The 22,045-nt window shown below is 38.2% G+C and overlaps 1 protein-coding gene across 1 annotated transcript in view; it reads left to right on the top strand.

Annotated features, from left to right (window-relative positions):
- Positions 1-10,363: 10,363 nt before the first annotated feature.
- The window catches only part of LOC129237215 (piggyBac transposable element-derived protein 4-like), a 37,990-nt gene continuing 26,308 nt past the window's right edge, over positions 10,364-22,045 (top strand). Inside the window, exons 1-2 of the mRNA XM_054871774.1 lie at positions 10,364-10,600; positions 10,669-11,555. Coding sequence (XP_054727749.1) covers positions 10,415-10,600; positions 10,669-11,555 — 1,073 coding nt within the window. The 5' untranslated portion in view covers positions 10,364-10,414. The remainder of the gene's footprint in view (positions 10,601-10,668; positions 11,556-22,045) is intronic.

Genomic DNA, 22,045 nt, shown 5'->3' with positions numbered 1-22,045 from the left:
GTTTTAAGCTGTCAAGCAACTAGCAAAAAATTCCACTGACGCGTGCCGCTTTAAGTTTGAACAGCTTGAATGAAATGTATGAGTAGTGATGGCCATTCATGAGTAAACATGTGAGTTATTGTACAGTAACTGTGCATAGAATTACGAACGGTAGGAATTTCTTATAACAATGGCCACAAGTCTGCTCCCATAGCTTTTGAGGCCGGCTCGATAACCGAAATTAATATATTTGATTCAGTTTAGCTGACGAAGTTTAATATCTAGGAGTAATCTTGGAAAAGAAACTGACTTGGAATACACATTCTTCACTGGTGATGGATCACGCATTACAGATATTTCAACAATGTCGCAGAGCCTATGGTAAAAAGCGGGGTCGGAAACTTGCTGTGGTCCGGTGTATATACACAATACTTATTAGACCAACGTCACTTATGCATCTATGGCTTGGTGGCGACGGACCATGGTCAAGTCCACACTTCGGGAACTATACAGCCTGCAAATAAGTAGATGTTTATCCATAACAGGCACCTTGAGTACAACCTAAATGCTATGCTTGATTTGCTCTCTTTCGATCTTCAGATACAGCAGGAAGCAATAAAATCAATGCGTAGACTCCATAAATATGGTTTCTGGCACGAAGACGGAATTTCGGGATATAGAGAAATCTGTAGGATGCTAGCTGAGCAGTACCCACTGTTTCATTTGGAAGGAAGTTTGATGCCAGCGTGAGCAATGGTGTAATCCAGAGTGCATTCAAAGAGAATTGATGGATATTTTCTTTACCGATGGCTCCAACAATGAAATCGGGTTTGACGCGGGATGGTACTTAAACGATACTTATTACTGTATCATTACGATATGGGAGGAACGACAACTATTTTCGAAATTCTTGCCATTCGGAAAGTAGCAGAATCGATAACTGAAAGGAGATGGAGCGGGAGACAGATTGAAGCCTTTAGATAAGGTTAGGATTTTGTGGCAGTCGGCTTAGAGTAGGCAACTCATTTAGATTATGTAAGTCCGTTGCGTTACCATTCTGTGATTACGGAACCGTAGTGTTTATTCAGCATTGAACGTCATTTTGACGCTTTTATGAAATGTACAGGGTTGCCCATATTCGACGGACCCATGTGTTTTTTTTAAATCAAAGAAAAATACAATTTTTTTGATGTTGACGATAATCCTTTAAAAAAAACACATGGGTCCGTCGAACCCAGTAGGACAGGTTATACTCCAACACGGGTCCGTAATAAAGTCCAAAGGTTATTCTCCTAGCAACCTTACTCTACTCTTAGCTAAGGCTGGACAATTACAGAGGATATTTCCTCCACTTCGACTGTTTCTTGCGTTTACTCGTCTCTATAACTTCTAAAGTATTAATGAGAAAATACTCCTAGCCTAGAAGACTGATCTACCTTACAGCCAATTACACAAGGCACGACCTTCAATATGTTCGCTCTTAAGAGCTTCTACTGATCTTTTCTTATCTATTTGCGTCCAAATTGGCCTGGTTGTAACACAAGTGTTTTCTTCTCTCCATGACCTACTGGTCTCCTAGAGAATATTTTTTTATCCTTAATTTGCAACTAGAGTCTTTAGTGATAGTCAGGCTGCATAAAGATTCTGGAAAACCCGATAGAAACCTCAAAAATTGTTGAAGAATGTTAGAAGAAACTAAGTTCTGTTGCAAGATGGAGTACGTTTGTACTTAAATGGGTCCCAAGAAGAAAATTGCCAATGAATTAATCAACTTCGGATCAGCGTAATTCCATAGATACCAGTTCCAAAAACGGAATTTGTTCTGCAGGAATCATGAATTGGATCAGCGACTATGTCTGCCATTTATATAAAGAGGGATAGTGCGATGTAGAACGCTGCAGTACTGTAAAGTGTTTTGTCCGTCAAGTCCGAACCGAAGACTGTCGAACTTTCTACTAAAACTTGGAAGAAAAGACGATCGATTGATGATGGGTATAATTGCAGGACACAACCCATGGCATCAGAATATGACCACCATTGTAATCATTGTGAACCCGATTTACCTGTCTTATTTAGAGGAGACGGATGGCACTGAGCATTTTCTCTATAAGTGTTCCGCCTTTGCTAGAGCAAGGTTTCAAATTTTGGGTTCTGAAGTCATGATAATGAGTAATATTCGTTTTATCCAATTGAGTGAAAAAAATAATGTATATAGGTATAATATGTATATACGAAGCTGTTCTACGATTTTTGAAAATTTTTGATTTTTTTCATAGAAAATTAAAAAAAAAATGGAATGACTATTTTCGGCCCCTGTTAACAAATATTTTAACATTTATAATATATAAGAAAGCACTAAAACATACACCCAATACTGCCGCTTTGCTATATTCTCTCATCGTTCTCATTTCGTTGGACAGATACTGTAAATATTTGTTTAAAAGAAACGTGAATTGTTGTTGTGATTTTTGTTGTTGTTTTTCTTGTTATCAACAAGTAAGCGCGATGCCGTTATATTAGCTTGGTTCTTTTTTCTTTTGGCGTTTCAAGTCACGTGCCGTGAGGCGGCTAACTACTGGCCAGACAAGTCCATAGATGATTACTCAACTAAGCTAATGCGTTGGAAGGTGTGTGTGTGGGTAGGCGAATAAGCGGCGCTAAAAATGTTGTTTAAACAGCATTTAACTGTTTGTGAGTGTTGATGAATAAATTTCGACATATTTATTTTTTCATTTTCTTATGTGATGTTTTATTTTTGTTCAGTCAGTCAGATTCAGACTTCTTTAGGCGAATTTCTTACGTCGAATTTTGTTTTTGGGAATTAAAGTGTCTGTAAATTAAACCACAGACAAAAAGTCGGTCGTTGGCCGAATTTAATTTAAATAAATTTTTTTATTTTAAAATGCTTCGCTAAAAATGTATTCTAGTCTTATAAAGCTCAGTCAACTACAGCTAAGTGTAGGAGCACTGACAAAGTTAACATTGGAAAGGCGAACAATTTGTTCATAAAAAATAAATATTTTTTTTGTTTTGAGGGCGATGTGTTGTATTACCTGCTTGGGTAAGATCTTTTATGCTGAATTTTGTATTTTTTCTTTTCTTTTATTATACATTCTGTTTCTCTTCTATACATACATAAATAGACGTTAGGACGGGCCAATTTTCTTTGATGTCGTTCCTAGCAGATTCGGATTCTACAAGTAGTTCTAAGAAAAAAGTCGACTAGAGCATTTCTTTGCAGTCATTTTCGAGTATCTCCAAATTTTAAAGTAAACTGTATTTAATGAATACAAAATCAATAGGAAGATTAGTACTTACTGAAGTGCAAAAAATGTTATTTTTTACGAATGCTAAGTCTGTACGAAAAATTTGATGCTTATCCATTTTTATTTAAAGAAACACAATATGGCGCTACAAAGCAAATTTCATATAAATTTTGAGTATTTTAGTAATAAAAATGACGACATGCAATGGTTTTTATATGTAACTCAAACAAAAAAAAAAATAATTATAATGAACTTGCAAAAAGATGGGTAAAACTTGCAGAAATAAAAACAGAAAATTATTTTTAATATTCAAATTAAAATTTTACTTAATTAACATTTGGTGTTTGCCCTTGGTGTGCGATTTAACTTTTTTCCACAAATTGGTGGACATCGTAGCCGAAAGAGGTGGTGCGTGACTATCATTCGGAAGTGCCCAGCTACTTCGGTGATAGAAAAATTAAACATGAAACACCAAATGATAGAACAAGTTTTTTTCTAATAGCGGTCCGCCCTCGGCAGGCAATGGCGTACCTACAAGTGTATTCCCGCCATGAAAAAACTACTCATAAAGCTTGAAATTGAAATTTGGTAAAAAAAATCGAGGCAAGAATCATCGGGAGATTTGCTAACTTCTAAAACAATCAGGCTACAAATCGCATTGTATTCAAAGCTCTGAAAAGCAAAAGGGTAGATAGTCAAGGAGAAAAGGAAAGTAGTAACAGAAAGAAAAAGATAGGATGGAATAGAGAGAGAGAGACAAAGGTAGTTAGTCTTGTGAGAATTTTTCAGATTCTTTGGTTAAGCTGAAAATACCCCTCCCTTTGAGAAAACCAATATTATATATTTTCATGGCATCGGAATCCAAAATTCATTGTCTTGCCCTAGCAAAGGAAAGGCACTTTCAAAGAAAACGTTCAGTACTATCCGGCTCTTCTAAGTAAGTCAGGCAAAACGGGTCCTCAATCATTTCAATCGTGGGCATATGCTGCACCATGGATTGTGTCCTGTTATTATACCCATCATCAACCGAACATCTTTTCCTCCAAGTTTTAGAAGAAAGTTCGACAGTCTTCGGTTCAGGCTTGACAGACAAAGCACTTTGCAGCACTGCAGCATTCTAGACAGTACCATCACTCTTTATGTAAATTGCATATATAATCGCTGATCCAATTCATAATTTCTGTGGAATTGATTCCGATTATTGGCTCCGGCCTCTGTGGAGTTACGCTGATCCGAAGTTGATTAATTCTTTGGCCATTTCCTTCCTGGAATCCGTATAAATACTAGCGTATTCCGTCTTGCAACAGAATTTAGTTTCTTCTAACATTCTTGAACAATTTTTGAGGTTTGTATCGGGTTTTCCAGAACCTTTATGCAGCCTGACTATCACTAAAGACTCCAGTTGCAAATTAAGGATAAACAAAAATATTCTCTAGGAGACCAATAGGTCATGGAAAGAAGAAAATACTTGTGTTACCACCAGGCTAATTTGGTCCCAAATAGATAAGAAAAGATCAGGAGAAGCTTTTAAGAGCGAACGTATTGAAGGTCGTGGTTTGTGTCATTGGCTGTAAGGTAGGCAGTCTTCTAGGCTAGGAGTATTTTCTCATTAATACTTTAGAAGTTATAGAGACGAGTAAACGCAAGAAACAGTAGAAGTGGAGGAAATATCCTTTGTAATTGTCCAGCCTTAGCTAAGAGTAGATCAAGGTTGTGAGGAAAATAACCTTTGGACTTCCTTACGGACCCGTATTGGTGTAAAACCTATCCTACACTTTATAAAAACATCACAATGCCGTTCCTTAGTCACATAATGGTACCACAACGGACCTACATAGTCTAAGTGAGTTGGCTACTCTAAGCCGACTGCCACAAAAACCTAACCTAACCTAAAGACTCCAATCTGTTTCCCGCTCCATCTCCTCTCTCTGCTGCTTTCAGAATGACCAAAATTTTCGTTCGGAAAACATTTGCCATTCCTCTCGATTCGGCTCTACAACCTATTTCAGTCTTGGGCCCATCGGTAAAGAAAATATCCGTGAAGGCATTCTGTATTACTTGTCATCAAATTACCTTACAAATGAAACTATGGGTCCTTAGGCGCCAAAAGCAGTAAATAAGCCTGTTCGTTGTCCCAAAAGTTCGTCTTCGTGCCAGAAACCATATGTATGGAGCCTAAACATTGCTTGTATTGCTTCCTGCTGAATATGAAAATCGAAGGAGAGCACATAAAGTATAGCATTTAGGTTGTACTCAAGGTACCTGTTATGGATAAACATCAACTTTTTTGCAGCCTGTATAGTTCCTGAAGTGTGGACTTAACCAGCGTCACCACCAAACCACAAATGCATAAGGTACGATTGATCTGATAAGTGTTGTGTATATCCACAGGATTACAGCAGGTTTCCTACCCCAGATTTCCCCAAGGCTGTACGGCATTGTTGAAAAATCTTTAATGTGCGATCCATCTTCAACGAAACATTTGTTTGCCAAGTCAGTTTCTTATCCAAGGTTGCTCCTAGATATTTAACTTCGTCAGCCAGACTGAGTGTCACACCTTTCAGTGCTGGAAGACTAAGTCCATCCAATTTCTTTTTTCTCGTGAACAAGAGGTAGGTAGTACAGATTGAAAGAAAGACCTTGTTCGAACACCAGTCGTTGATTTTATCCAGAACTTTCTGCACTTTCATGCAAAACCTTCTTAGGGATTTATCCGATGTGAGCGCACAGGCATCGCCCGCATATGGCTGGACATGGAATCTGAGTTCCTGTATCTCCCTTAGCAGAGAGTCTACGACAGAGCACCACAACAGTGGAGAAAGAACACCCCCTTGGAGACATATTTGCTTGGCCCTGATGGTAATTAGTTCGACACTGTCCCCACCTGCGGTTAGCAGCTTCTCAGAGAGAATGGCGTGTAAAGCTTACTTTCGTATAGTTTTCGTATACCTCGCTCGAGTGGCATGTTCTGGCAGAAAGTTCTTTCTGCTCATTCGCATAAGAAGCCTTACCTCTGGTATATCTTTCCACTCCATAAAAATCGCTAAACAAAAATTGCTAAGGACTATTGAACGTTTAAAAATCATTTAAAATCGTTCGAATCATTTCCTCTGTAAACATATAAAGAAATGATGGAAAATAACAGAAATAACAGGAAGACAGGGCATTGTACACAAAAAAAAAAATCACAACATGGTGGGGCTTAATTTTTTTCTTTCTTTCTGATATTTTTGTTATTCATGTACGAGTACAAGTTGTTTTTGGTTTTTATTTTTTGTTGGGCCAACATTTTTTCATGTCCCTGCACAAAGCTAAAGTTCACAGAGAAAAAGTAGATGATAAAATCCGCCTTAAAATCCTTTTTAATCAGAAAAGGCCAGTTTGAGCGATGGTGAGGAGTGCGTAAGAAAAGCTGGACGAAAAAGAGAGCACAACACAGAACCCAGCCATAAGAAAAACACATAAAAAAGAAAGCAGCAAATAGCAAATCATATACGCGAATGCACACTCACACACACGCACACGCTCATGTGCAGTCAAGCACTCTGCAAGTCGATGACGTGCAGAAAAAGAAAAACAACAAAAAGCGCAACAATTAGAAACGTGAAAAAACACCGGCAAAGCAACCAGTTCCGAAAAAAGGTGGAGCGCATTAAAAAGCAGTAAAGGGAGTAATACAAGATAGGTGCGCACCAGAAAGGCGGAAAAAAAAACATTAAGAAATAAAAGAAACTTTTCAACACTCCCTCAAAGCGTGCGTGCAGAATTTTTAAAGTACCGCGCTTTGCCTTGGATTTTTCTCCCCCTTCTAAACCTACCCTACCTACAAACTGCAAACTGCTGTAAAATGCCATCATCACCGCACTCCTGCTTATTAAATGCTGCTGTTGCTGTTCCGAAATGCCTTACAAGCGATTAAAGTACAATTTTTAGCACACAAATTTACGCCCTTTGCACTTTTCTTCCACCCACTCTTTAGCCTTATTTTTTATTTACTCCCTTGTCTAACATTGCTTTTACACTTGTTTTTGTTTTAACCGCACAAAAAATGTGTTACTTTGTTATTGTTGCACGCTGTGCGCAATTTAACGGTCACTTCGGGTTAGTCCTCCAAAGCAATGGAAAGCGACTAAGTCATTATGGGGCTTAGCGTGACGCGCGGGCGCCAAAGGGGGGTAAAAGTACAAAATTAAAATGTACCTAAGGGTCAAACAGCGTCAGCCCTGTGCAACTTTGTTTTCTTTTAGGCTCTTTAATACCCAGCACAGTCTTCGGTAGTGGCCTTTCTTTGCTTTTACCCTTCCTTTCTACACTCTTCACTCGCCTTCGTATCCTCATCTTCATTTATGAGCTATTTGCGATTTTCCGCTGTTAAATCTCAACAACAAAATAATGAAGCTAATTGTAGGAGGCCTGAGAGACGAGACGTTTACTCTCATTACTTTGTTATTGGCATTTTCAAGTGCTCTGTAATGTTGAGAATACCCAATGAGCATGGAAAATGAGCATGGAAGCTCAGTGCATATTCCTAAATCCTTAAGCATTTCAACTTTACTGAACGGTCAAACCAAATGAGACATCGTATTAATAATAAATACCAAAACATTATTTATTGCATTGAAAAAAAAAAAAAAATTTAAAATATGTGGCTGAAAGTTTACGGTTGAATGCAAAGGCTACATCCCTCCATTTGCAAATATTTCGCAGCTGTCGGTGATGATGGAATACACTGTACGCTGTTCCGCATACACTGCCGGAATACTCACAATCAATCTCATTATCGAATTTGTTTGCACAATGCGGGCCAAAAACATCATCCATATCGACAGCAATACATCTTTTAGCCGAGTAAGAAAGAAATATCTCAAGGTATACCAACATCTTGCCACATATCCTGATGCATATTTCATATGAACAAGAACAAGAAAAATTCAACACTTATTATAATATATTACTTTTTTGCAGAAGTTAAAAATGTCACACATTTGCCTAGTCAGGGTCATAGCAGTTTGAGAAAAGAAAACTAACAAATGCGATACTATGGCGAACAAAGAAAACAACATAATGATAATAAAAATTGGCCGACAGCACTTCAACTTAAAAGATCTTTTGTGTCCTACTACGTATGTTATTATTATTCCATACTCTTTTAGGAGCTTAAGGATTCAACCAAAGTTTCCCAAACATTTCTATTTCTAGACATAAATTTCAGTTCATTAAACGATTTTCCAGTTGCATTGCGGAGAGTCCTTTGCCAGGTCATCAATGGTCTATCGTTTCTTCACGTTCCTTGCGGGTTCCAAGTCAAGGTGGCGTGCGGTATTTTCTCATAAGGTTTTCAAAGAATATGCCCTATCCATCCGTATTGTCTTTTCTTTATTCCACTGTTGAGGCTATTTTGGTGTGTAATTTTCCAAAGCTCCTCGTTTGTTATAACTCAGACACCTGTTTATAAACGTTTGCAACTTTGCGTTTGTTATTTATTCCGTTGTAAATGTCACTTTTTGCACCCCGTCTATGGAGATCACACTCCCCAAATAGCAAAAACTGTCAACGTCTGCAATGGTTTCATCACCATTCGCGTTTTTAGCTTTGAGACGCATAGATTCCGTCTTTTTAATATTACTTTTGAGTCCTGCTTTTGCGGACTCCTACTGAAGCAAATTTAATTTCATTTGCATGTGATGATGCGAATGCGAGAGTAAAACAGCGTCATCTGCATATTCCAGATCTTCGATACTGGTGTTCATTGTATTCCCTTTTGACAGAGTCAAATGCCTTTTTGTAATCAACGAATGTCATGTATAGGGTGGCATTATATTCAATACATTGTTCAATTATCACTCGCATAGTGTTGATGTTATCCATGCAGGAACGGTTTTGCCGGAATCCAGCTTGTTGCTTACGCAGCTTACTATTTATTGGCTCGACAATGTGGTCTGAAATGATTTTATTAAATATTTTGCCAACTGCCCGCAACAGTGTTTTACACCTCCAGTTGTTACAAGCCGAAAAATTACCCAATTTTACCAATATCGTTTCCTTCCGATCGGTTGGGAGTATCTCCGAGTTCCAGATATCTCAAGAGAGGGGGTATAATATTTAACCTGTGACATTCGCGTCAGCTTTTAAGCACTCAGCTGGAATATTGTCAGTACCGGCAGATTTTCCATTTTTTTGTGATCGTGCAGCTACAAAAATCTCTTCTTTATTAGGATGGTTTGTGCATATACTACGTAAAGGTCGCCGCATTTTGCTCGGTGAGATGCCGCTATTAATATCTATATGAGCGCTGACTTTCAATGTCCTTTCAAAGTGGTCACGCCACACTTTCAGTTGTTCAGCTTCCAATGTGAGACTCGACCATTGCGGTCTTTTATAGGAACATTGTGTCGACAGTTGTTGTTTGTCAATTTCCTCGTAATCGTGTACACCTCTTTCAGGTCAACCTTTGATGCAGCGATTTCAGCTTCTGCCGCTAACTTCTCGTAGTAACTTTTTTATCATTTCTAGCTGGATTTTTAATTTGTTTCTTTAGTACCGCAATTTCTCTGCGTAGTTTCGAAGCGCTTCTAGTACTTAGAAGTAATTAACCCTAGAACGGTAACCTGGGGTCTTATACGACCCCAGGCGATTTTAAATCTGGCGCCCCTTCCCTCCCCCTCCGGTTTTCGACAAATGGCCTCAACCATAATTCAATTCAATGCTCGGGAAGCCTCTAGAGCCGGCTGGCACCCTCAGTTGCGTGCTTCCCTTGGAGTGAGAAAGATCTTAAGTGAGCGTGGGGTCGATTAAGACCCCAGGTTACCATTGCCGTTAGACTTGTGTGATTTAACTTTTTTTTTTTCTTACAACGAAGGATATTTTTTTGGTGAGTATAGTGTGATTTTTATATGCTTAAATTCTATATTCGCGTTTGCTTTCGCCTCTAGAGCCGGCTGGCACCCTCAGTTGCGTGCTTCCCTTGGAGTGAGAAAGATCTTAAGTGAGCGTGGGGTCGATTAAGACCCCAGGTTACCATTGCCGTTAGACTTGTGTGATTTAACTTTTTTTTTTCTTACAACGAAGGATATTTTTTTGGTGAGTATAGTGTGATTTTTATATGCTTAGTATATATATTATCATATAAATTCTATATTCGCGTTTGCTTCCACTCATAGACGTAAACAATGTCTTCGCGTTACAATTTGAGGTCTCTCGAAGACGTTTCTCGAATAATAACGCAAAGACGAGACGCTGAATATGATGACATCGATAGCGATAATGAAGAAAATTATACGAATGAGGAAAGTAATACCGAGTCGGAGTACGATGCCAGCGAGATAGAGGAAATCGAGGACGATGACCCTGTTGAGGTATGTAAATAATTTTTTTCTGCTCCGATATATTTCGTACGGAAATGTATATGTGTTGATATTTCCAGTCTGTAGAAGATCCAGATGTTCCTCCTCCATCAAAACGCTTGAGATCGGGCTCTGGTTTATCGGCGGAACAGAGCTCAAGTGCGAGCAGTAAACGTGGCCGGAGGAGGAGTATCGTCTCCGGTAAGAACGGGCATAAATGGTTTACCACTCCTCGCGAGCGGGTAACAAACAGAGCACCCTTCGGTTCATTTATCCCTGGCCCTGTTGGGATTGCAAAAGAGGCAAAGACGGCGTATGAGACGTGGAATTTGTTTTTCGATGACGTCATTCTTTCAAAAATCTTGCAGCATACCAACGAGGAAATTCATCGTTACACAGAAGAACGGGAAATCGACTGCACGAAGGATATTCTGTACAAGCCCGTTGACATGATTGAACTGAAAGCTTTTATCGGCTTGATGTACTTTTCTGGTCTCCAAAAAACGAATATGACCTCTTCTGATGATTTGTGGGATACGAAGTACGGCTCCATTTTTTACAAAGCCACAATGTCACAGAAAAGATTTTGCACTATCCTTCGGTTTCTCCGATACGACGATAAAGCTACCCGGCCGACTCGTGTCGTAAATGATAAATTCGCAGCCATACGAGGAATTTGGGAAATCTTCATCGAAAAGTGCAAAACTCTCTACAATCCGGCGTCATATTGCACTATAGACGAACAACTGTTATCCTTTCGTGGGCGCTGCCCTTTCAAGGTCTACAATGGAAGCAAACCCGATAAATATGGGATGAAAATTGTCATGCTGAACGACTCAAGGACATTCTATATGGTGAATGCAATCCCATATGTTGGCAAAGTGAATACCGAAAATGAAGAAAAGGTTCCATCTTATTACATCCGGAAGCTGAGCGAAACATTACTCGGAACAAACAGAAACATCACGTGCGACAATTGGTTTTCGTCGATCGAAATTTTCGACAAGATGCTGGAGCACAACATTACAATGGTTGGGACGCTCAGAAAGAATAAAAAAGAGATACCCCCGGATTTCAAAAAGTCAGGTCAACCAGGATCCTCAAGATTTGCTTTCGACGGAACCAAAGTTTTAGTTTCCTTCACTCCGAAAAAAAATAAAGTGGTTCTTGTCCTCTCAACGTTCCACCGATTGAAGGAAATAAACGAAAGCACTGGCAAGCCGGAGATGATCTGTTTTTACAACATGACCAAAGGTGGCACCGACACTTTCGATCAGTTGTGTCACGAGTACACGACAGCCCGAAAAACCCGGAGATGGCCCATGAGAGTTTTTACCGGGATGCTGGACCAAGCGGGGATAAACGCCATGGTTATTTATAATTTTAACAGCCGAAATGAAGCGATGAATCGGAGGGATTTTTTGAAAAGTTTGATCGAATCGCTCACAGTCCCGCAGTTGAAACGAAGGCTGGAGGTGCCTACAATGCCAAGAAACGTCTTATGGTGCATTGAGAATGTTTTAAAAGAAACCGTGCGTCCTAAGCCCCCGCCAGAAATGGGTAAAAGAGCGAGATGTGCCCTTTGCCCGAGATCGGTCGACAAAAAATATAGCGTCAGATGTCATCGTTGTAAGGCACCCATGTGTGAAAGCCATAGGCACGTTATGTGCGACATTTGTGTATTGCGAGATGCATAAGGAATGTTAAGACAACTTTTTCTTGCATTGTAAAACAAAATAAACGTATTAAAAAAAAAAAAATTATACATTTTTTTGAGTAAAATCTATGTTTCGATTTCTTCCAAATTCCCAGACTTCAATTCCCGGAATAAATACACTTTTTCGACAATCGAGTAAAACAAACTGTTCTGTTTAAAAACTGTATATTTTCACTTTATAACGGCGTTTGATTTTTTTTATTTCATCAAAAATTAGCGGAGATATTGCAAATTGAATAAAAAAAGTCATTTTCACGAATTTTTCATGTTTTCTACCCTTTTACTTAATTTTTTACTAACTTTTCGGACTGAAAGCGGAATTGCTATAAGCCAACGCGATTCTACATTGAAAAACGAAAAAAATAAGCCCTGATTGAACTCATTTCGTGAAATTTTACCGGAGATATGAATCTTCGAAAATTGGGTCGTCGATGACCCCAGGTTACCGTAATAGGGCAAAAAAATTAAGGTTACCGTTCTAGGGTTAATACTAGTCCTTTTGACCGGCACCACTACCATTAAATGTATTACATCGGGTTCCATTTAACCTAGATGTTCCCTGCCCTGAAGGGTGTAAGCGCCAATTATGTACTTTTTTTTATTCACTACCTCAGGCTGGGGATTGTTTGAAAGCTAATTCTAAAGCTAGCTAATTCCACCTTGCAGACAAATTTCAGAATATTTGCAACAGGAGCATTCTTGATTTCATTCGGGTCCATTTGATCTCACTGAAAGATGTGCAATCTTGTCTTTGCCACGGCAATACAGTTGTCCCTTGATATGCTCTGTGGCTTAATTATCTTCTACGCAGAACATACACTCTATTCCATTCCCAATGTCAATTCCTGAGAGATCGTAATTTAAGTAATAGTTGCCTGTCAGAAAACCAACTATTTACCTGATGTCTACTTTACTTCATATTGCAGGTCAGAACATGTGCTTTGTGAATGTCCTGCGCTGGGCAGACAAAGACTTCACCACCTTGGTGGTATCGTAGTATCTCCATGTAATCTTTGGAACAACAAACCCACAATAGTGCTAAAATTTATAAAAAGCCTTAAACTCTAGGGTTACAAAAATAGGTCTTGCACAATAGATCAACTCTGGTCGCAGTGCGTAATGGCCTTCTAATAATAATAAAAAGGTCTTATAAGCCTTTTGGTTTGACAGAGTTCCAATGGGTAATTAATTGAGTAAAATACTAAAAAATAAAATAAACCATGTTGATCTAAAGACATATCGATACAAATAGATATTGGCTCCGTTTCCACAAAAAACCCGTTTGGGTTTAATCGCAATTTTTTGTTTAAGTTTTAAACTGCAAAAAAAGTAGATTTATCGCAAAAACAAAAAAATAAACAAAAAATTTACAAAATACCTATAAAAAAAGTTGAAAGCTTTTGCTACCTCGGCTGCATCATCACGGCAGATCGTGGAGCAGATGAAGATGCCAACTGGCTAAACAAGGCAATAATGGCGTTCGGTCGTTCCAAGTGCTCAAGCTTGCGAATATTAAGCTCCTGTGTGAAGTCAGTATTGTGTGCGGAAGCGAAACATGGCTGGTCTCTAGTGCCATCACACAGAGGCTACAATCTTTCGTTAACAAATGCCTCCACATCATCTGCGAGGAACCTATTCCTAGGCAAATCAAACGCAGTAAGTGGCGATAGATAGGTCACCCAATCAGAAAACCACCAGATAGCATCACGAGAACGGCACTGGACTGGAACCCGCAAGGGAGCAGAGGTTGCGGTCGACCAAAAAACACTTGGAGAAGGTCGATGCTGCGCGAACTAACAGATGCCGACCTCTCATGTGACGGTGCAAAAACAACAGCACAGAGCCATGTACGATGGAAGAGTCTTGTCGAGGCCCTATGCTCCTGAGAGGAGTGAACAAGGAAAAACAAATTGATAAAGAATTCAATTGCATTTTTAGCTTTAATATAAATTGTTTACCGGGTTAAAAGGAAAGCCACCCCAGATATTTAATTTGCATGCCAGTGAGTTGGTTAGAGAGGAGACAGAGGTCATCGGCGAAATCCACGTCCTCAAGATGTCTGGGAAAACTCCATCCGACGCCTCTTTTGTGCAGAATGAATTGGCTTATAACGTCGTTTAGAACGATGGTGAAGAGAAGAAGCGACAGGGGACTACCTTGTCTTACGCCTGCTATGGTGTGAATGAGTCACTGATATTGTCATTGTGAAGCGCTGCCAGTTCGGAGGTCTCATAAGGAGCTCTGATGATCCCTTAACTCGTACTACTCGTATGTAAATGAGTTTTATGAGGAGGGGAGGAATATATGACACACCAATTATAGAGAGATCCCCTATTTAGAAAGTATTCCAGACAAATTTTTAGTAATCATTTAATTTGGTAAGAAGAAAAACTATACAAACAATGTTGCCTTGGCATAGATTCAAATCGTGACCACCACTGCAAGGATCATTTCCGGATAGATTTTCTTGACCATTTTATCTCCAATAAAAAAAAAAAAATTAAGTCTATCGAATCCTTGTGGATGCTTACTATGTGTCAAGTATTCTCTGTCTGATAGAATAGGTAGTATAGGTTTTGAGCGCTTTAAAAGTAATGATTAGGGACGACGCAAAAGTTCAAAGACACAAAACGGGAGGCAGTAGCGGATGAATACCCTTAATGAGCGAAACGAGAATTTGCGGATTGCAGATGACGCATATTTTAAACTTAATTTTTTAGTAAATTCCATTTTACAGATAATTACTTTTGGGGTATAAGCGACCGAATAGTATATAATTTTGGATTTTATACGCTGAAAATTGTGTCGTTAACATTGCGAGGGTGGTATAAAAAGTACATGAAAATAAAAGCGTGTGATATTACCACCTCAAATTCAATATTTTGCCTGCTTGCTGCTTCAGCTTTCAAAAGAATGCACCTATATTCATATACAATAGGGTATGCAAGCAAGTTAAAGTCAAGCAAAGACACTTTGGGAGCATTTTTTCAAATTATATTACTACTACTTCTTGTGCGACTTTAAAAGAAATTCTACATGAGAACTTATATTTAAAATTTTCAACAACTTGAGTATATCTGAAACTAAATTGTTCGCTGGGCTTAATGCACTTTGATTCAACGGCCGCCAAGCACTTACTTTTGACTTTGAAATTCTGGCTCTGTGCCCTCGTCTGTAGTTGGCCCCTTCAAGTGTTAGATCATTGACGTGAATGGATTGCAAAGGCACGGTCGAAATGACCAAAAGGCCAGAAAAAGGTCAAAATGATAGACCCGAAAGGCCAAGTACGAAAATAAATGAGTAAGTAAATGAATAAGTGACTGTTGGTTGGAGAAGTTTATTTTTGAAAGCGGCCGAGTTGCTCCGTCAAGTGGCGGTCACAGTCGGCGCGAATGGCCTGGCAAAGTGACTGAAGCGTATTCATAGCACTGCCTAAGCTGCCGCACAACATGCAATGCAATGCACGGACAAGCGATGGTGTAGGGTAGAAATGTAAATCCTCGTCATCACTTCCCCGCATGAGTGTGTGTGGGATTGCTGGTGTTGGACGGAGCGTTGTATGACTAAATGAATCGTAAATTCACATCAATTACGCGGGTAAACATCAACAGAATTTGCATGCCGATTATGATGACTGACATTTTGCCGATTTGTGTCGTAGATGGGCAGTACTTAATCTATATACATATACATATATATGTTGGTATATGTATGTGTGTGTGTATGTGAATATTTGCTTAAGCGATTGAGCGTTGCTGCTGAGTTTGTTTGTTTGTGTTTACTGTAATGACAGTGGCAATGACTACAATCCGCTAGATATTACCGCCAAGATGGGTAGTGTTAAGTCATTGGGTGTCGGTATTAAAGCTAATAGCAGAATATCATAAAATTTTCAAAACGTTTCGGTGTAGACGAATGCTTGCAGTTGCTGTTGTTGTTGGTGCTGCTTTAATGACTGGTGTTCGCGTTGTTACTGTTGTTGGCTTCACATTAAATCTAAGCGAAATTAAATTAACTTCTGCGCTTAAAATAGCTTTAGTGATGGCATTTTAATGCTTGAAGTGCCCATCAAAAGTCCGCTTGAAAGCCTTGAGTTATGCAACAAAATAAGGAAAAGGGCTCGGCGCATGCTGTTGGATGAAAGGCTTAGTGAATGCAATTCAAAGGCAATACAATTGTCACAAATATTTATATAGTACTTGGATATATGTATATACATATTTTTAATTGGCAGGCATATTCTTTATTGGGTGCTTCGGCAAAATATTCTCAAATATTTCCTACGAGCTACATAATGCCCCATTCGATTCGCGGCACACTTTAAGCAAAGACTGAAATTTGTATGCTAGAGTGTTAGGCTAACACAGGCTTATACTTATTTATGTATATATAATTGTCGCATATACCTTTTTTTGGGTGTTGCACAGAGCTCCTCCTACTACTTGTGGCATGCGAAAGGATTTTTCCACAAATAGAAGAACCTACAGTTTTAAGTCGACTCCGTATGGCAGATGGTGTTTTATGAGAAGTTTTTATTTGTTCACAGGCTTACAAATAATGAATGGTCTTTTCACCCACGAACAGGTCCATCCAATTTCTATGTAAAATCGGTCGCTGAGTCCGAGAATCCAAATATTCATTTTATGTTTCAAGAGATGCAACTAAGTAAATATAATCTCGATATGCGCCAGTAGTACCATCTCTTTCATTTGGCACGGACTTTCCAAACGACCCTCATTTAACCTAACATGGAGCACTTAACAAGTCTATTTTGATTGTATGGTAGTGTGTAACTTACTTTTGTACAATGCTTTAATAATTTCTTAGTTGTGTGTGTTTAGTTGGATATTGGCAATTTTTATCCAGTCAGCTGAGGTATGGAAGGTGTGCAGTTCTGAAACGAAAAAAGATTTCGAAAATTTCTATTAAAATGTGGTAATGAAAACTAGTCTGAAATAATTTATGCATCCATCCGAACACCACCCATGGAAGGGATCGTTGCGAACAAACTTTTTTATTATATCAGGTGATTTTTTTAAAGGGTTATATACAGTTAGAATTTTCAAAGAATCGATTTTTTTTTATTTTTACATATTTTTAAGAATACATCCAGAAAATTTAATATTGTTCCGGTAAATATTTTCGAAGTAACACGCTAATTTGAAAAGGCGTTTCAGAGTGCTTGAAAGTACCTACAAGGCAAACTTTAAACGCGTTTTTCTCAAAATTGTGTTTCCAAAGTCGGTGGTCAACTTTATTCGAAAACGGCTAAGCCAATTAGTCTCAAATTTTAACACGAGCTTCTTAAACATATTTTTTAGTAATTAATCCAAAATTTTTTCTCACCGATAAAAATTTTTTTATAGACAATTTAAGGCCGAAATTTTGGTCAAAAATCGATTTTTTTTTTGAGAAACCGGAATTTTGTCAAACAATTTATTTTGCTTATTCCTTTCTTCGATTAGTTACTAGATTTAACCTTACTTTAACGAAATCTGTTCGGTTTTTTAATTTCAGAGGATCCAGTTCAGAGATATAGGGCTTGTTCGAGCTTCAATCACAATTGCAGTGTTGCATGATTTGTGAAAGTATCACGTTCGATGTAAGATTCTGGCAATATTATAAAAAGCATCACGTTCGAAGTGTCAAAAATTCGCCAAATGTTGCGCGTGAATACAAATAAATCGGCATCAAAAATTTTTTGTTTGCCGAATATTAGAAAAGTATGAGTTGAGCAAATGCAACAGTGTTGCAAATTGTCATCAGGGCAGCAGTATTGCCGCTTTTATTACGTGCCTTGAATAAGCCCCGGATATCAGCTGCAGCTCATTTCCAAAGAAATATTTTTATTAATACTAAGTCTTAAAATACAGTTAAAAGATAACATAATATGTGTACAAATTTTTAGATCAATAAATTTAAAAGCTTTCTCAGAAAATATTCTGGAAAAATCGCTGTTTTTCGGCCGTCCAACTGTATACAATCCCTTAAGAATTCAAGAAGTTAAAATGGTAATACAAAACCTTAAAGGTGCGAAAAAAGACGATAACTTCCTTTACAACATTGTAACTGGTGATGAAACGTGGTGTTTCCAACATGAACCTGAAACTAAGCGTCAAAGTGCCGAACGGAAGGCCCCAGATGAGCTACCACCCAAAGAATCGCATTTGGAGAAGTTAAAAATCAAGTCCATGCTCATTTGTTTCCAAGGGAATAGTCCACAAGGAGTTCGTGCTAACGGGCGAAACCATGTGCATCGCATTTGCTTATTGCATAATAATGCACCAACTCACTCTTGTGACTGACTTTTTGACTAGAAATCGCATTTTAACCATCAATCACTCACCGAGTTTGCCTGATGTAGCTCCCTGTGACTTCTACCTATGTGGAAAATTGCATTTGGTCATGAAAGGAAAATGTTTAGCGTCCGTAGAGACCATCCAAAAGGCTTGTACCGACGTGCTGAAGAACATTCCGGCCAATGACATGAAACACTCTTTTGAAAAGCTTTTACTATATATCGCATAAAACAGTGTATCGATGCCAGAGGGAACTATTTTGAATAAATAAACTCGAAGTTATTAGAACAAAGCTCCTGTCTTTTCTATTCCAGTTCAATATTGTTTATTTTGGACTTCACTTTGTACGTCAAGAAAAATCGTTCCATACAAATGTACGCACCCTAATAAATGCATATAAGTATGTATATACATATAAGTATGTATATGTGCAAGTAAATGTATGCATATGAAATGATAAACGATGCTGGGTGATATGAATGAAATAAACTTTGTTGTTGCAAAGTTTTGCATAATGCTACAGGCAAGTAATTCAAGTCATATTCCAAAAATATGCATAGGTGACACGCAAATAAAACAACACCAAACAAATTTTTGTTTACAAATGCGTAGCGGAAACAGAACAAGGGCTGCTGTAGAAGCGAAAGTGTACGAATACATACAAATATTTATATGTAAATACGTGAGCAAATGTGTGCAAATTGTATAATACACAAATGAAAATTAATATATGTTTGGCAATGATGCGTAGCACGTGTGTGTGTATGTGCGTATGTTGAACAAAAAACTGCCATAAATAATGTGACTTCTGCCAGCCTCGCGTATTTAGGCAAAAAAGCGAAAAAGTGAAGAGCCTAAATGATAACAAAATGTAAATACGAAATGTTGCATGTGACTACCCTGCACGAAAAAGTATTGGTGTGAACTTGAATAGTACCAGTTCACTTTTGAGCGCCATCCATTTCATATCGATTTTCTAAAATATTGTATTTCTTTGAAATTAAATAAACTTCTCTCAACTACAGTAATTCGTTAAAAATTCAAAAAATTATTCAAACTGATGAGATAATGAAATCCCAAAAAGTCAAAACAAATTCATTAAAAAAATAGTACAAAAATAAAATGAAAGACATTCACTTTGGCGTCCGCTAAATTATTTATTCATCAATTTCCAATTTATCTTTTTCAAAGTAGTCTCCCTCATATATATAATAAACTTGTGCCAGCGTTTTCTCCAATACTCGAAGCAGATCTGATATGCACTCTTTGGTATCTCCTTGAGCGCTTCGGTTTTTATATCCTCAATCCGTGCAAAACGCCGTCCTTTCATGGGTCTCTTCAATATTGGGGACAGGAAAAAGTTGCAGGATGAGTGAGCAGGTGGATTATCATGATGCAAAAGCCATTAATTCCGGGCATTTTTGAAGTGAAAACTTCTTTAGAATCGTTGGGAGTGATTTGAGAAAAAGTGAAACGAAAAAAGCGACACTCTTGGCTACGAAGCGTTATATTATATGTTGATATAAACGTAGCGACGAACTAAATAACTTTTAGGCCAGCGCCGACAGCATGGCGCGATAGCCGAGCGGCTAGCAATGTGAGCTTCCGATCCAAAATCCTTGGCTCGAATCACAAGAAAAAAATTTTTTTTATACAGTTATTTTATTTTATTTTATGATATGTTTATGAGGAGCTTTTTTTCATGGCAGAAATACACTCGGTGTTTTGCCATTGCCTGCTGAGGGGTGAGCGCTATTAGAAAAATAGTTTTCCTTAATTTTGGTGTTTTCACCGAGATTCGAACTGACGTTCTCTCTGTGAATTCTGAATAGTAGTCACGCACCAACCCATTCGGCTACGGCGTTTGTTTAATTTTACTGGTGCAAAAATGAGGAAAAATATATGAATAAAGTTTGCTTACTGTTTACACACTTTCCAAAGGTGACGGAGAACCAAAAACAAAAGTCGATTTTCAAACAAATACGAGTGCATATGTGTAATTGTGTTAGAGTTTCGGTCACGCCCCAGCAAAACCTGCGTGCATATGTGTTTGTAACATTCAAAAAAATGTAATTGTGTTAGAGTTTCGGACACGCAGGTTTTGCTGGGGACGCTCATAATAGCAACCGCGTGTGTATTTTTATATTCGTAAATATTTTCATTTTTAAATATTTACCGCAATTATGCCGAAAAATAATGCAGAAAAGTGTCGTGAATATCGACAGAAAAAAAATCAATAAATAGCATCACGGAATTCATTCACGAAAATTTAATAAAGTATACACCAGAAGTATCGCGGATACTTAGAAAAGATTACGATAAAGTTCAAATGATTGTGGCGATTTTAACGTAAATTTTGCATTGGGCACAGCGGTTCCTTTAATTGATTTTCTCAATACAACATACAATTTAAAAATGTGTAACAATCGAACTGAATCGACAACACGATCAAGAACAACAATTGACGCGGTATTTCAAAGATATGTTGACAACATCGAAACCAAAGCATTTGTATCATATTTTAGCTATCATAAGCCACTCGTATCATTTGTTGAAATTGAAAACATTGAGGATGAATAATAATAAAATGAAGAAAATAAAATATGAACTTTATAGCAATATTATAATGAACCTATAATTATCCCGCTCCTAATGCTGCTTTCGTCTCATTCTCTCTCAGTTTGTTTTACGGAAGGTTTCACTTCTATCGCGTCTAACCGTTAGACTGGTATTTTTTTCGTATAACTTCAAGCTATAACTCATTATTTACCGTACGACCTTGTGGTAAGAACTCCTCATGCACTACGCCACGGTAATCGAAGAAAAGAGTGAGCAAAACCTTGACATTTGATTGAACTTGGCGTGCCTTTTTTGATCTTGGCGCTCCTGGACTCTTCCATTGGGACGATTGGGCTTTGATTTCGCTGTCATGACCATATACCCATGATTCGTCATCAGTTATGACCCTTCTAAGCAAATCTGGATCATCGTTGATGTCATTCTTGAGAGATGTTTATGCGACGTTGTTTTTGGTCAAAATTCAACAATTTCAGAACGAATTGACGGTCACACGCTTCACGCCCAAAATTTCCGAAAAGATTGCATGGCATGAGTCAACTAGTGTGCCGATATGCCGACATCCCCAGCAACTTCTCTAATTATGATTCGACGCTTCTGCATAACAATGCTCTTCACTTTCTCAACGTTTTCATCGGTTGTTGATGTGCTGGGGTGTCCAGAGCGAGTGTCGTCATTCACATTTTCTCGACCTTGTGTGAAAAGCTTGTACCACTTGTAAATAGTTTTTTGTCTCTGAGTACTCTCACAGTAAGCCACTGTCTATATTTCAAGTGTATTTGAGCACTTAATTCCATTTTTTGCACAAATTTTGATGCAACTTCTTTGATCCATTTTTTTTCGATAGCAGAAAATCGCCGAAGT

Source organism: Anastrepha obliqua, chromosome 1, assembly GCF_027943255.1.
Source record: "Anastrepha obliqua isolate idAnaObli1 chromosome 1, idAnaObli1_1.0, whole genome shotgun sequence".
NCBI lineage: Eukaryota > Metazoa > Arthropoda > Insecta > Diptera > Tephritidae > Anastrepha > Anastrepha obliqua.
Note: the sequence above shows the minus strand (reverse complement) of the source record. Positions and strands in the feature narration are given on the sequence as shown.